At 40.0% G+C, this 16734-nt stretch overlaps 1 protein-coding gene across 2 annotated transcripts in view; it reads right to left on the bottom strand.

The window, feature by feature from the left end:
• The window catches only part of ABCB11 (ATP binding cassette subfamily B member 11), a 168032-nt gene that overhangs the window by 12843 nt on the left and 138455 nt on the right, over positions 1–16734 (bottom strand). For both annotated transcript variants that reach the window (XM_081582599.1, XM_081582600.1), the window contains 5 exons: positions 13865–14029; positions 6248–6352; positions 5999–6160; positions 2611–2814; positions 642–883 (listed from right to left, as the gene is read on the bottom strand). In XM_081582599.1, the coding sequence (XP_081438725.1) occupies positions 642–883; positions 2611–2814; positions 5999–6160; positions 6248–6352; positions 13865–14029 (878 nt within the window). The remainder of the gene's footprint in view (positions 1–641; positions 884–2610; positions 2815–5998; positions 6161–6247; positions 6353–13864; positions 14030–16734) is intronic.

Below are 16734 nucleotides of genomic sequence, written 5' to 3'. Positions count from 1 at the left end.
GTCTCTAGCTGGTTGGTGAGAAGCACAGGTGATGAGCTAGACTTGCATTGGTATGGAGGATTGAGGGAGGGGCAGTCCTGTAGGACTGAGTCCTTAACCTGTGAGAGGATCCAATGCTACCTCCAGATAAATAGTGTCAGGACAAACTGAACTGTAGGACATCCATCCAGTGTCAGTGCTGTGTGATAGCAGTTTGGGCATAAAGGAGAAACATTTATCAGATCCTCTCATCAAAAGGTGGGTTACATCCCTCTTTTCTTTGAATCTGGGCTTTGTCATATATGACTTTCTTGGGCTAAAGAGATATTAGAAAATGTGATGCATGCAGAGACTTGGCAAGCATGTGCACACGGGGGCTGGCAATCTTCTGTTGAACTTGTAATTCCAAGAGCACAAAGCGAAGAAAACAGGCTGCTAACAGGCCACATGGAGACAGAAGGCCACTCAGAAGCTTAACTGAATCAGCGCAGTCCAGAACTATCTCCCACCCTGAAAACCCACAGAATCTTTAAGAAATAATAAATCTCAGCTGTTTAAGACACAAGTTTGGGATGGTTTAAATGGTAGCCACTAATGAATTGGACCAGACTATTCCTCCCTAGAATGTTGACCTTTTATGATTTTAGCCAGATATTCCTCACCTGAACACATAGCTGAAATGGAGCCCTTCATTGGGAATTAAGTAACCTCCATATCTGTAGGAAGCAGAATTAGCAACAAACACGATGCACTGGGAAAAACCAAAGCAGAGTCCGTAAACATTTGCTTTTCGGAGGGCTGTCTTGTATGGCTTCTCCAGTTCTGCCTCAAACGCTTCTATAAATTGCCTTTCCTTTCCAATCCCAGCCACAGTACGGATATTACTGAGGGCTTCGTTTGTAATCTGAAGAAGGAAAAAGAGCTTTAGAAATAAAAGAGCAGAGGTAACTACTTTCATGACATTTTCAGCGGTTACATGGATTAGATCTAGCGCAAATGGTAGAAGGCGATATACATCACATCACATCTTCTGGGAACACAAAGAAGTTGCTAGAAATCAACTTGACTAGACCCTGAGACATCCTATCAGTTCAAGTTATACTCACTACTAACAAAGGTCCATCTGGTCAAGGCTATGGTTTTTCCAGTAGTCATGTATGGTTGTGAGAGTTGGAACATAAAGAAAGCTGAGCGAAGAAGAATTGATGCTTTTGAACTGTGGTGTTGGAGAAGACTCTTTAGAGTCCCTTGGACTGCAAGGAGATTCAACCAGTCCACCCTAAAGGAGATCAGCCCTGGGTGTTCATTGGAAGGACTGATGTTGAAGCTGAAACTCCAATACTTTGGCCACCTCATGTGAAGAGCTGACTCATTGGAAAAGACCCTGATACTGGGAAAGATTGAGGGCAGGAGGAGAAGGGGACGATGGAGGATGAGATGGTTGGCTGGCATCATTGACTTGATGGACAGGGGTTTGGGTAGACTCCAGCAGTTGGTGATGGACAGGGAGGCCTGGCATGCTGCAGTTCATGGGGTCTCAAAGAGTCGGACACGACTGAGTGACTGAACTGAACTGAACTGAACACGGGTTCATTGCCTCTAATTGTTGAGAAAGAGAGGAGAGAGAGAAAAATGGTACAGAAGGCTCTCTTTGTGAATTCATTTGAAATGTCCAAAATGCTTTCTTTAGATGTGTCTGAGACAGAAGATTGTTTCATAATATAAATTAAAAATATTAGATTCTATTTCTTAAAAATTATTCTGACAAAATATTATGTAAGAAAAATTAAGTATAAAGCTTATTTTTTAGTCTATACTATGAATTTGTATTTGTTCCAATCCCTACTCTAGAGTAGATAATTACTATTTCTGAATTAGGGTCCTATCCTAAAAAAGGTACAAAAGTGGGCTACTTTCTACCACTGGCATACAAAATTCTTTTGGTTTCTGCCTACTTGGGCTATGTTAACTTTTCCTCTTCAAAGTGACAAACCCTAGTTGATAGTAAATTTATTAAAAGGGGAGGGTGTATATATGTGTGTGTGCATGATTTCTTGTCCCTGATAAATGTCTATGCCATCATCTCTTCACTTATCTCTGATAACCAGATTTAACTAGAATAGTCTTAAAAGTGCATAGCTGCAGCCTAAGTGTATTCAAGATCTAAACTGTATGTATCTCATCGTTCTCTTTGGGAAAGATATTTGCCACAAGTCTAGCAGACACTGAAATATGCAAGTTAAAAGTGTGTGCCAGAAAGATGGTAATTCCTTTCTATGTCGGTAGTATGACCCGGAGAAACCATTAAGCTAAAAAAAAAAAGAAAAGAACAGACAATAAAGATAACTATCCACTCCTGCAAAGGAGGATACTATGCCAAATTGGGATGCGGGAAAAGATAACTGTCTGGGAGTAAACTGAACATGTAACCTCTGTGTTTGTCCCACTATTTCTCCACATCTGCTCAATCTCATAGCATCACAGGCATATATGAAAACAGCTAATGGGAAGTTTCTAACCATGAGTAATTGCAAGCTAACAGCTTCCTTAGGCCTGTTTGTGCTACTCCTTCTTAGCAGTTTGATAGCCACTCAGCCATAAGCAGCCTGAAAAGTGGGTATGGGAGATTACCTGTCCCGCGATCTCCAGAGACTCCTTGTCATGAGTGGCAAATCCCATCAACATTCTGGTCTGTATGGCTCCCGATAAAGCCAAGAAAGGGAAGAAGCACACTATAACCAGGCTTAGCTTCCAGCTAAAGAAGAAGGCAATGATCATAGCCACAGCGATGTTAGTGAAGGCATTTACCATCATCCCAATCTGAGAGCCGGTAGCCTGCAAACCAAAAGCAATCAAACAATCTCAGATATTCAGTCTCTGACTAAACATCATGAGAAGGTTGTTTAACAGCAAAAAGATAGATTGTGTAAATTATTATGATGAAATAGTAATATATAATGTATATATAAAACATAATATTTATCATTTTAGCCATTCCTAAAAGTATAAGCCAGTGGTATTAAATACCTTCACAATGTCATGTAGCCATCACCATATTTATTCCCCAAGCTTTTCCATCATCCCTAACAAAAACTCTATACCCAATCAATATTAACACCCCTTCCTCCCTCTCCCCAGCTCCTGTTAACCTCGATTCTATTTTCTGTCTCTGTGACTTTGTCAATTCTAGGTAACACATACAAGTGAAATCATACAACATTTATCCCTCTATGTCTACCTGATTTTACTAAGCATTATGTTTTCAAGGTTCATCCATGTTAGAGCAGGTATCACAATTTTATTTATCTTAAAGCTGAACAATATATAGTGAGTATATACCATATTTTGTTTATTCATTGCTATTGATAAACACTTGAGTTGCTTTCAGCTTCTGGCCATAATGAATAATGATGACATGAACATGGCTGTACAAGTACTTGTTTGTGTCCCTGCTTTCAATTCTTTCGGGTATATATACCTAGGAATGAAATCACTGATCATATAGTAGCTCTATGTTTAAAAAAGGGAGAATCTTCTACATAATGAGACCCCTGTAGAGCATTTGAATGCTGGATTAATAAAAGTATTACATCTTGTTCACAGCTTCTTGGGAGCTCATCTATTGACTGATCTCATTTCATGGGTATCACAGCTAGAACAGTCAGTGAGAGATTAATTCTAGTGATAATGAATAACCTATAAAACTCCTTGAAGACTGAAGTTTGCAAAAATAGTAGAAATGAGCTTATGGCTTATTTATTTAATCTAAAGTCAAGAATAAGGTGAACTAGACACTAGAAAACTCAGATGATAACGAGTAAAATTGGTATAAACTCTTTAAGCAGCAAGTAATATATATTAAAAACCTTTCAAAATGATTATACATTATGATCCAATGATTATATTTTAAGAACTAAAAAAATAATCAAGAATATGCCAAGCCTGTTGTAAAATGATATAAATTACTTATAAGGAGGAGACCTAAATGGGAAATTCTTTAAGAAATTGTGATGTATAAAAATAATGAATTATATAGTCATTCAAAATTCATCATAGAAGAATATATAAGGGCAAAAATATGCTCATATCAGGCTGCTTGACAGAAAAAAAGAAAGATTACAAAATAATATGCAGAGTGTAACCCAAAGACTGTGAGAAACACATTTCCACAGAAAAAACCTATGTAAACACGTGTTAGTCTCTCAGTCACGTCCAACTCTTTGCAATCCCATGGACTGTAGCCTGCCAGTCTCCTCTGTCCATGGAATTTTCCAAGTAAGAATACTGCAGTGGGTAGCCATTCCCTTCTCCAGGGAATCTTCCTGACCCAGGGATCAAACCTGGGTCTCCTGCATTGCAGGCAGATTCTTTATTGTCTGAGCCACCAGGGAAGCCCCAGAATGATCAACATGAAAAATTTACAGGGACTTTCCTCTCAGTAAACAGATTCTATATTCCTTTGAAATTCTCCATGTCATTGTCCATATTGTTGGTTGAACTGGTAGGAGTTGAGATATACATACAGTAAGCCACTAGCAATCTAGCAAGTTTTTTTCTTCCAGGAAGAGCCTCACAGACAAACCATGACTTTTTTTCCTCTTTGCCTTTTTATCATGGAAAGTGAGTAGAGGTGTTGGGAGGCAAGCTGAGCTCTCATCACTTTAATTCAAATGCTTGATTTTATAAAGGTGTAGCCTCATTTTGTACACGTGGGTAAGTCTCCTGAACAAGACAACAGCTTCTAGGGTTTAGAAACCACAGCTTAGTCTCCATTATTCAGATACACAGCCTTTGGAATGTGTCAAGATTCTAGATAGCAATCATTTCCATCTTTCTCTTGGTTTCCTGGGCTGCTCAGAACAACTTCTCTTTCCCTAAGACTAATTTATAACCCCGGGGCACCTGTGGAAGATGGTTTTTATCCACACGTCCTCTGGACGGCACTATTAAGTCCCATGGAATCGGAGCCTCGGGGCCTAAAAATGATCTGAGAAAGGAGACTTACTTGGAAAAGTTCTCAATTACTAAACTTGCAGGAAATCCGAAACCCTGACAGATTTTGATTCATGCTATAACACTGATTCTCGGCACTGCCAAGGAGACAGTTTGCTTTCACTGCTGTTTGTCAGCTTTGGAAATGAGAGAAAATGTGTCTCTGGGGTACCGTAGTCCCACGAGTTCCCATTTCATAGGAAATACTTACGTAATTCTAAAAGAACTTCTTGATGAAAGTGAAAGAGGAGAGTGAAAAATCTGGCTTAAAACTCAACATTCAAAAAACTAAAATCATGGCATCCAGGCCCATCACTTCACGGCAAATAGATGAGGAAATGATGGAAACAGTGACAGCCTTTATTTTCTTGGGCTCCAAAATCACTGCAGATGGTGACTACAGCCATGAAATTAAAAGACGCTTGCTCCTTGGAAGAAAAGCTATGACAAATCTTGACAGTGTATTAAAAAAAGAGACATTACTTTGCCAGCAAAGGTTCTTATAGTCAAAGCTATGGTTTTTCCAGTAGTCATATATGGATGTGAAAGTTGGACTATAAAGAAGGCTGAGCACTGAAGAATTGATGCTTTTGAACTGTGGTGTTGGAGAAGACTCTTGGGAGTCCCTTGGATTGCAAGAAGATCAAACCAGTCAATCCCAAGAGAAATCAGTCCTGAATATCCATTGAAAGGACTGATGCTGAAGCTGAAACTCCAATACTTCGGCCATCTGATGCAAACAGGTGACTTATTAGAAAAGACCCTGATGCTGGGAAAGGTTGAAGGTGGGAGGAGAAGGGGACCACAGATGGTTGAATGGCATTACCAACTCAACGGACATGAGTTTGAGCAAGCTCTGGGAGATGGTGAAGGACAGGGAAGCCTGGTGTGCTGCTGTCCATGGGGTCTCAAAGAGTTCAGACATGACTGCGCGACTGAACAACAACAACGTATGTAATTATCAGAATACGCAAAGGAAAGAAAGTCTACCCCAGTTGCTACCTCCCTGGTGACCCCCGTGGCTTACCCCTTGAACTTGGGAAGCATCTGTAGCAAGCCTTGTTGTCAGGGCTCCGGGGCTATTTCTGAGGTCATCGAACCAGCCGATGTCTTGCCCTAACATTGCTCTGAAACCCAATTTACGTAGCCTTTTTGTCAGAAGTTCCCCGGATTTGGCAAAAGCATATCCCTAAAACATAAAGGAATCTTTAGTGATATTTTAACTTGAAATGGCAGAAAATAGCTAAATTGCTAACTGAAAAATAAAATTCCTTACCTGCAGAAACTGAGTGCACAGAGAGAGACAGCCTATTGCTACAAAGAGCAGGCACACACCGTGGATCTGTGATCGCTGTTCTTCTTTATCAGGAATTGAAAAAGTCTTTGCAAGACAGTAAACAAGGAGGTCACTTTATTATTACAAACAACAGCAAAAGAAATAAATTCAAATATGTTTAAAAGGAATTTCTCTTAGGCTTTGGGTTAAAAACAAGTTCACTATAAACATACTAGTATTAAACCAAAGTTAACTATGAATATGTGTACTTTATCTGTGGAGAAGGAAGGCTGGTGAATGGAAACCAATAGTTCTGATTTAAAGAATTTTTACCTGGCTTCTTTGCCTGATGTAGGCAATTTTATTGACTTTTCTTTGATACAGATGAAAAATATGATGAGATGCTTCAAATTCTTTAAATAATAAGGTACGGGAAAAAGAAAAGAAGAAAGGAAAGAAGTGGGGAAGTTACTTGAGAATCTAAGAATATTATTCTCTCCTAGTATTAGTTTTATAGTATTTATATATATACAAATAATAGCATCATTAAAAAAGCAACTGTCATACACACACACACAAAAGCAACTAGCTATCAAGGCATTGACTGGGATTGGCTTAGGACAGAAAAGCTTTCATCCATCAGAGGCTGAAGTTGCTGCTTCTAAATCATCAGAAGTTGAAAACATTCCCCTCAAAAAAAACTATGGAAATTATGAGTGGATTTTTTTTCAGTCTATAATAAGTGGCAGACTATACTCATAAGTATATTCTGAACTTAGAGGCACGTGTTCAAGTAACTGACAACAGCCCAAGCTGTTGCAACAAGAAAATGTAAAGAAGAGCCGCATACTCCTAATAATATCGCCTTACAGTAGGTTTTGGGTACAACAAAACCTTCCTAATTCAGACTATGTGAGGGAGCTGTGAGAGTTCAGAAAGACTATTCATTAGAGAACTGCACAATAAATCTTTATTGATTGCTCTGCATTAATTTGACTAACTACAACAATGCCAGCAAGCAGTTGCTCAAAGGAAACCATTTATTCAATAAATATTCGAATGCCTGCTGTATGCCAAACAAATCTCCTGAAAGCAATGTTTACTTCTCCATTAACAAGCCCTTTTTTGTAAAGCAGAAATAACCCATTGAAATCATCACAAATTTCAAAGTCGGAGGAGGTGTTCTAAATTAATGAGATGTATTGTTTCCAGGACAGAGTTTCTAGGGCCTTTATAGCTCTTAGTAATAAAAGATGTATTCATTCTTACTGAATGAAGTGGGTTCAGAAGATGCCACAGTCATTCATCCCAGCATGGAATAACTCATGTAAGTTTATTTTACAGTTTAGAAATAAAAGGACTTATATTTCAGTTTGGTTTTAAGGACTTATATTTCAGTTTGTATTATACAAATCCCCCCAAACCCCAAACTGTGATGCCATAATTCTCATTCCTCCCTATGGTTCTCTATTATAATCATGGACTATAGCACTACAGATTAACCAGTTTAACTTTCATTTTACAGATGGGAAACTAAAGCCCACAAGCTCAAGTCCTCTGTCTAGGTTTGTTTAGTTGGTGGTTATTGCTCTGGTCTGTTCTGTTCAGTCGCTCAGTCATGTTCAACTCTTTGCAACCCCATGGACTGCAGCACACCAGGCTTCCCTGTCCATCACCAACTCCTGGAGCTTGCTCAAACTCATGTCCATCAAGTCGGTGATGCCATCCAACCATCTCATCCTCTGTCGTCCCCTTCTCCTCCTGCCTTCAATCTTTCCAAGCATCAGGGTCTTTTCAAATGAGTCAGCTCTTCGCATCAGGTGGCCGAAGTATTGGAGTTTCAGCTTCAACATCAGTCCTTCTAATGAATATTTAGGACTGATTTCCTTTAGGATGGACTGGTTGGATCTCCTTGCTGTCCAAGAGACTCTCAAGAGTCTTCTCCAACACCACAGTTCAAAAGCATCAATTCTTCAGTGCTCAGCCTTCTTTATAGTCCAACTTTCACATCCATACATGACTACTGGAAAAACCATAGCTTTGACTAGATGGACCTTTGTTGGCAAAGTAATGTCTCTGCTTTTTAATATGCTGTCTAGGTTGGTCATAACTTCACTTCCAAGGAGCAAGTGTCTTTTAATTTCATGGTTGTAGTCACCATCTGCAGTAATTTTGGAGCCCCCCAAAATAAAGTCTCTCACTGTTTCCATTGTTTCCCCATCTATTTGCCATGAAGTGATGGGATAGGATGCCATGATCTTAGTTTTCTGATTGTTGAGCTTTAGCCAACCTTTTCACTCTCCTCTTTCACTTTCATCAAGAGGCTCTTTAGTTCCTCTTCACTTTCTGCCATAAGGGTGGTGTGATCTGCATATCTGAGGTTATTGATACTTCTCCTGGCAATCTGGATTCCAGCTTGTGCTTCATCCAGTCCAGCATTTCACATGATGTACTTTGCATGTTAAGTTAAATAAGCAGGGTGACAACATACAGTCATGACAAGTTATTCTAGCCGTTCTAGTTATTCAAATTAATGCAGAGCAATTGATAAAGATTTATTGTGCAGTTCTCTAATGAATAGTCTTTCTGAACTCTCACAGCTCCCTCACATAGTCTGAATTAGGAAGGTTTTGTTGTACCTAAAACTTACTGTAAGGCGATATTATTAAGAGTATGTAGCTATTCTTTACATTTTCTTGTCGCAACAGCTTGGGCTGTTGTCAGTTACTTGAACACGTGCCTCTAAGTTCAGAATACACTTATGAGTATAGTTTGCCACTTATTATAGACTGAAAAACAACATACCGCCTTTCCCAATTTGGAACCAGTCCGTTGTTCCATATCCAGTTGTGACTGTTGCTTCTTGACCTGCACATAGACTTCTCAGGAGGCAGGTCAGGTGGTCTGGTATTCCCATCTCTTTCAGAATTTTCCAGTTTGTTGTGATCCACACCGTCAAAGGCTTTGGCATAGTCAACAACGCAGAAGTAGATGTTTTTCTGGAACTCTCTTGCTTTTCTGATGATCCAGCAGATGTTGGCAATTTGATCTCTGGTTTCTCTGCCTTTTCTAAATCCAGCTTGACCATCTGGTAGTTCACGGTTCACGTACTGTTGCAGCCTGGCTTGGCGAATTTTGAGCATTACTTTGCTAGCATGTGAGATGAGTGCCATTATGTGGTAGTTTGAACACTCCTTGGCATTGCCTTTCTTTGGTATTGGAATGAAAACTGACCTTTTCCAGTCCTGTGGCCACTGCTGAGTTTTCCAAATTTGCTGGCATATTGAGTGCAGCACTTTAACAGCATCATCTTTTAAGATTTGAAACAGTTCAACTGGAATTTCATCACCTCCACTAGCTTTGTTCGTAATGATGATTCCTAAGACCCACTTGACTTCGCATTCTAGGATGTCTGACTCTTGGTGAGTCAGATAACACCATCGTGGTTATCTGGATCATGAAGATCTTTTTTGTATAGCTCTTCTGTGTATTCTTGCCACCTCTACTTAATATCTTCTGCTTCTGTTAGGTCCATATTATTTCTGTCCTTTATTGTGCCCATCTTTACATGAAATATTCCCCTGATATCTCTGATTTTCTTGAAGAGATCTCTAGTCTTTCCCATTCTATTGTTTTCCTCTATTTCTTTGCATTGATCACTGAGGAAGACTTTCTTCTCTCTCCTTGCTATTCTGTGGAACTCTGCATTCAGATGGGTATATATATCTTTCCTTTTCTCCTTTGCCTTTCACTTCTCTTCTTTTCTCAGCTATTTGTAAGGTCTCTTCAGATAACCATTTTGTCTTTTTGCATTTCTTTATCTTGGGGATAGTCTTGATCACCACCCCCTGTACAGTGTTATGAACTTCCATCCATAATTCTTCAAGGCACTCTGAAGGAAATGCCTGTTTTCTAGATTCCAGTGCAATGGTTTTTTTTCTGGGCACAACTCTGTTGGTTCTGGGTAATACCCATGTTCTCAGTATTAAAAAACAAAAAAAGAATGTTTGGCTAATGTTAAATTCAAGATTGAGCATCATCTATCTGCAATCTTTACCCCTAAACTCTACTGCATGAGTCCTTTGTACATTCTTACTGAAATGCACCCCAAAGGGCTGCCCATCCACAGGTTTCTCTGTTTTTAGACCAGCTATAGTTTGCGCACATGTCTACACCATCTTATAAAGGTGAGTTTAGGGAGAAAATGAAATCTCATTAGATTTTTGCTATTTCCTAGATACAAATGTATTACTTAATCTACTTTAATTTAAATGAGGATTTCCTTAAAATTGGGATTCTTAAAAGAACCCAGTGAGGTAGATTTTCTTGTCCCATATTACAGATAAAGAAACTAAGACTCATCAGGAAGAAGCCACTTGCCTAAACACACACAAACAGTACAGAGCAGAGAATGCAGCAAATCCAAAGCTGGCTGATTCAACATTCATGCTTTTCCCCAGTGTGGGTGTGTGCTGCGTGCTAAGTCACTTCAGTCGTGTCTGACCCTTTGTGACCCTATGGAGCCTGCAAGGCTCCTCTGTCCATGGGATTCTCTAGGCAAGAATACTGGAGTGGGTTTCCATGCCCCCCTCCAGGGGCATCTTCCCATCCCAGGGATCAAACCCACATCTCTTAATCTCTTACATTGACAGGGAAATTCTTTATCATTAGCGCCATCTGGGAATCCCTTTCCCCAGCATGCTACATCCAAACTACTGTTCCAAGTCCAACAGACCCAGTGAAAATGAACCAGAGAAAGTAAGCCTTACAGGTACATTGAAGCTTCACTAGATTAGCAACCAGGCTCCTAATGCCCAATTTTTTGCTGTATCCTTCTTCCAAACTGTGGTCTCAATACCAAATGTGAATATCGTGCCCTTTAGATATGTCAGAATGACAATAGCACAATTAAAACCAGACTATTATCTGACTCATGATTATACCCTATGAGATGAAAGCATCATGAACCCATTGATGAATCTGTGATAATTATGCTAAGAGACAAAAACAACCTTCTTTATCAAAGAAGAAAAATAATAAAGCTTTATTCTCTTAGCAAACTTAACCCTGTGAGAACATCAATGATGAATTTTGGATTTTGGACTTCATCCTGCTACTCTGGTCCTTTGGTCCTTAGGTGAAAACCTCAATTGCTTAGGCTAGGATTTTCTGGTTGTGACCAGAAGAGTCACAGAGAATATTCTCACCATCAGTAACCAAGTGGGTGCTGTTGGAGGGCAAGTGTTATGATTTGAATCATCAAATTTTTTCTGACTTGGCCACTCGATAGCCCACTAGAGCTGGAAGGTATCTTACAGAGCCTCTTTGTCAATCTTTCCTTTTATAGTTAAGGAAACTGAGACATCATGAAAGAAGTAGCATGGTGTGACCCCAGGGCAATAAAAAAGTCTCCTGGTGGGTAATCCAGGACTCTTCCCAAAGCAGTTCATATACAGGGTTTGAAGGTGAGTGAGCACATTCCTTACTCTGCATTCATGAGAAAAAGAGATGATCAGCAAAGGAGCTGAATCCTGGATTTAATTTAAAAGCAAACATCTAGGGCCTTGGGTCTTAACAGATTCAATGCCATCCCCTACACCCTCAGCATCTACATCACTGCTTAAATTAAATTGAAATGCATTTCCAGAGCCTCTCCCTAGTAGAATGTTCACTTTCTGAGAGCATGGAGGGCTCTGGTTTTCTTGTTCCTCACTGTACTCTTAATACGAGCAACAATGTCTGGGAAACAGTAAGTGTTCAATAACTATTTTGTGAATGTGAGTGGATTTTTCAGGTTAACGTCTGTCTTCCTTATAGACTGGAAACTCCATTAGGGAAGGCACACTCACTAACATGCCAGTCCCTAGTCCAGGGGAGATAATCAACAAGTATCTGTTAAGTGAGTAAAAGGACATTGCTATTATATTTAGGATACTGTACTTCCCAGATATTAAGGAATATAAATTAATTATCAAGATGTTTTCAGCATAATCAGAAATTTATTTTACCAGAGTTGGTCTCTGTTTCCCATTTCCTACCTTTATGATAATTTCCTCACTTACCACAAGGGGGCAGTGTGAAAACTGAAGCAAGGGCTGGTGCGCTCCCTACAGCATTGATTTGATTTGGTTTGTGGACTCTACTGGTCTTTCTACATAACTCATGCCTGCTGGTGGAGAAGGCACTGGCGACCCACTCCAGTACTCTTGCCTGGAAAATCCCATGGACGGAGGAGCCTGGTAGGCTGCAGCCCATGAGGTCGCTAAGAGTCGGACACGACTGAGTGACTTCACTTTCCCTTTTCCCTTTCATGCATTGGAGAAGGAAATGGCAACCCACTCCAGTGTTCTTGCCTGGAGAATCCCAGGGACGGCGGAGCCTGGTGGGCTGCCGTCTATGGGGTCGCACAGAGTCGGACACGACTGAAGCGACTTAGCAGCAGCAGCAGCAGCATTCGTGCTGGGACAATTTTCTGGTCAGGATCTCTGCCAGACAGACCATAAAAGTGAAAGAAAAGTAGAGAGGGAAACTGAAAATTGGGACTCTTACACATCCTTTAGGCTAGGCTTCAGAGAAGCTGGTTCTAGGGCTGGTCCCACCACCTTCTGTGACCCTCTGTCACTTTGAACAAGTTCATAAGTTCTCCAAGGTCCTAGGTTTTCCTCCTTGTTGGTCTCATAGGATTCGTGTGTGTGTGAATTTCAACTAAGAAACTATGACAACATTTCGAGAACTGACTTCGCAATGATAAGATTTTTTGGAACTCAGCTCTGCAGTCACATTGCCTGGATTTGAATCCCAAATCTACCACTTACTCCTCTAAGTTCTTTAGTTTGCTCCTTTGTCAAATAGGAACAATAAGAATACCTACCACAGCTAGTTATTAGGAAAGTTTAGTGAACTATTATATATATAAAGTTCTTAGATAGTGCCTAATTAATGTTTGTACTTATTATTATCATCAACATCAATATTATTATTATTATTATTTTATAGCAATAATATCAGATGGACAATATCAAAATTCCTAGGAGAAGAAAAACTGAAATAAGTTTATTCTTTATACATGCCTTATTTTACTTCTCTCTTCCTTTTCTTGTTTTCTCCCCCAACTGCCCATCTCAATGGTTCAGTGAGCAGAAGAGCAGAGTATTATACAACATGCATGAACACTTGTTAATACAAATCAAATTTTGTACCTCAGCTGATAAGCAAGATCGAAATGGCCCCCAAATCCTTTTATATCATTCAATGAACTTGCTTTGCATTCTTATTTGGTTTGCATATGGGTAAACTGCCCTCTTTTGACACTAAGTTTGCAGTCATAGTGTCTTTTTTTTTTTTAACAGACACAATGACTGTCAGAGTGTGCTGCCAGCCCAAATGAGAGTCTCGGCTTTGTCTTCTTACCTCCTGTTTGATGGAAACTTGAGACATTTTTAATTCTTTAGAGATTGGGGGGGGGGGGTGAAGAACTAAAAGAACAACAACAACAAAAAAAACTTAAAAAAAAATAGTTAAATACAACAAAGAACCAACCTATGAAAAGTGACAACATCCACTGATAGACAAACAAAAGGTAGGAGGAGAATAAAGCTGGTCCAGCTGCTTGCTTACCCCAAGAATCTGGCTGAATAAAAAGGCATACAAGGGTGTGACTGTCCCATTGACAGCTGCACCCACAGACCCTATCAGCATGTAGGGCCATTCTCGAGCATTGAGTTTCAGAATCCTCCTCACTGGGGCTGGTTCAATTTCTTCTTCCACAGGAATGTTCTTGTCCTTGAGGGGAGAGGAGGTTACGTTAATCATTTAAATGTTTGCATATACTCTTTTATTATACAGTTGACCCTTTGGCATTCATAGATTTGAGTCATGGTTTGATTGGTTATGAGTGACCTCAAAGATCCATAAGACATGGTGATACGATATTTTGTGAGAGATGGTTCTGAACTGCTTGCCACCATGCTATGACTTGGGCTTTCCTGGTGGTAAAGAATCTGCCCGCCAGTGCAGGAGACACAGGAGACACAGGTTCAACCCCTGGGTCAAGAAGAACCCCTGGAGTAGGAAATGGCAACCCACTCCAGTATTCTTGCTAGGCTAGTCCCAAGGACAGAGGAGCCTGGTGGGCTGTCACAGTCCGTGGGGTCACAGAAGAGTCAGACATGACTTAGGGACTGAACAACAACATGCTATGACTTGGATGGGATTGATTTTAGAGGGTCTGCTCATCTGAAGGTGAGCTGGTAGTTCTCATTTCACAATTGCATAAGTATTAACACTCGGGGAGTAGTAAGTAAGTTGGATCTATAAGAAAAACATGTTTAAAAACATTTTTGTGCTATAGTGAGTACGTGAGTGCTATGTCGCTTCAGTCATGTCCGACTCTTTGCAACCCTTTGTGTTATAGTGAGTGGTATTTACATATTCAAGGATTGTGAAATTTTCAAGATATGTCCTTCATAAATGTTAAAGTCTAGTGACTGCCTCAAGCCCTATGGCAGGCAAGTGTATCTCAACAACGCAAAATAATTTTTAAAATGTATTAACTGGTGACAATGGTTATCAATTGTGTATTTCTGTGAAGGTTTTCTTTAATTAGTGCCCAGAAGTAAATGGTAATCAATTTGGATTTCTAAATTCTGCATGTTCTTTACAAGGAGTACAAATTATTTTAAAATTTCCCCATTCTGATTTCTTTAATTGCCATTAAAGGGTCAGAGCTAGCAAATTTTTACCCTCTTGAAGGCAAAAATTATATTCAGAGCTTCATCATTTTTACCATCATTTTTCCTTGCTAATGATATTCTTCAGTGCTTGGTGATTAGGCCCATTCTTCAATAATTTGCTAAATTTATTGTCCACTTTGTTTGAGAAAAGATTTTAGGTGGCTTATATAGATCTGTATTGATTTTTTTTACTTTTTCTATTAAAATATACTAAAAATGTCTGCAGCAAATTGACTACAAAACTGTTAGTGCTCTATTTCATTAACACACATTCATTAACACACTTATTTACCCCTTAAGGAGCTGACCGTCAGGAACAGACAACAGTAAGGAACTTCAGATACTATCCTTTTGCTTCCAAAGTCAAAGATTTCATTACCAATTCAATTGAAATAAAGGCCTGGTGTCCATATTCTAGTTGCAAGCCAAATAGGGTGGAGGGAGAGCTTGCTTGGTGATGGATCTGTCAATGCCTCCATTTCAGGTTCTCTCTTGGTCTGCCCTCAATAGTTGCTACTCAGTCATGCAGCAAATCTTTTAAGGATTTCATCTCTGATGTCTTACTCAACTCTAGGAAATCAATGCAGAGAGGAAGAAAGGTGCCTGTGAAAGCGTGAGGGAAACGGGCATGTGGAAAGAACGTGGTTCTTGGATGAGCCCCATGTGCCCACTAATGGAATATATCCCTGAGCAGTTCAGCTCTCTAGGGCTCAGTTGCCTCCTCCTCCTCAAAAGGAAGGAGATAGACAAAGTTCTCTATGGCTCTCTCGTGGTTCTGCACATCTTGTGAACAGAGGCACCAACCACCTTTGTTGAGGCTGTTTTCTCAAGAATGTTGGTATAGCAAATAGCCTTGGAGGAGAGGGATAGTGTTTCCATCCTAAGAAAAGGGCTTATTGCCCATTGTAAAAACACCAGGTTTCTCAAGCCTAGGATTCCTCTTCCCCTTCATTTGCTGGCATCACCTACTTCTCTTTCATCAGCTGAGAAGTGGGGGTAGGCTGGGGAATCAGTGGAAATGCTGTGCACTGGCTCCTGCTCGTGCTCTGAGTAAAAAGTCTTTCATCTCTGACACAGCTCTTATGTATTCTCCAGCATCCATAAAATTGTGCCAGGCTAACTTGATAGCTTCTTGGAAGAGGGTGTTTGCTATGACCAGTGCATTCTCTTGGCAAAACTCTGTTAGCCTTTGCCCCGTATGGATGTGAGAGCTGGGCCGTAAAGAAGGCTAAGCACTGAAAAATTGATGCTTTTGAACTGTGGTGTTGGAGAAGACTCTTGAAAGTCCCTTGGACAGCAAAGAGATCAAACCAGTCAATCCTAAAGGAAATCAACTCTGAATATTCATTGGAAGGACTGATGTTAAAGCTGAAACTCCAATACTTTGGCTACCCGATGTGAAGAGCTGACTCATTTGAAAAGACCCGGATGCTGGGAAAGATTGAAGGCAGGAGGAGAAGGGGGTGACAGAGGATGAGATGGTTGGATGGCATCACCAACTCAATGGACATGAGTTTGAGTAAACTCCAGGAGTTGATGATGGACAGGGAGGCCTGGTGTGCTGCCGTCCATGGGGTTGCAAAGAGTCAGACACGACTGAGCAACTGAACTGAACTAAAAGTAGTATAAGAACAAAAGGAAACGGAAGTCATTATGTACAGAAGGGTTTTTTTCTTTGGGATTTTGCAAAGCTGAAGACAAATTAACTCATCTAAAAAAAGCTAAAAGGCTAAAGATATGTATTAAAGTGAAAGT

Source organism: Giraffa tippelskirchi, chromosome 3, assembly GCF_054371585.1.
Source record: "Giraffa tippelskirchi isolate mGirTip1 chromosome 3, T2T-mGirTip1v1.2.pri, whole genome shotgun sequence".
Lineage (NCBI taxonomy): Eukaryota > Metazoa > Chordata > Mammalia > Artiodactyla > Giraffidae > Giraffa > Giraffa tippelskirchi.
This window is presented reverse-complemented; position numbering and strand designations above follow the sequence as displayed.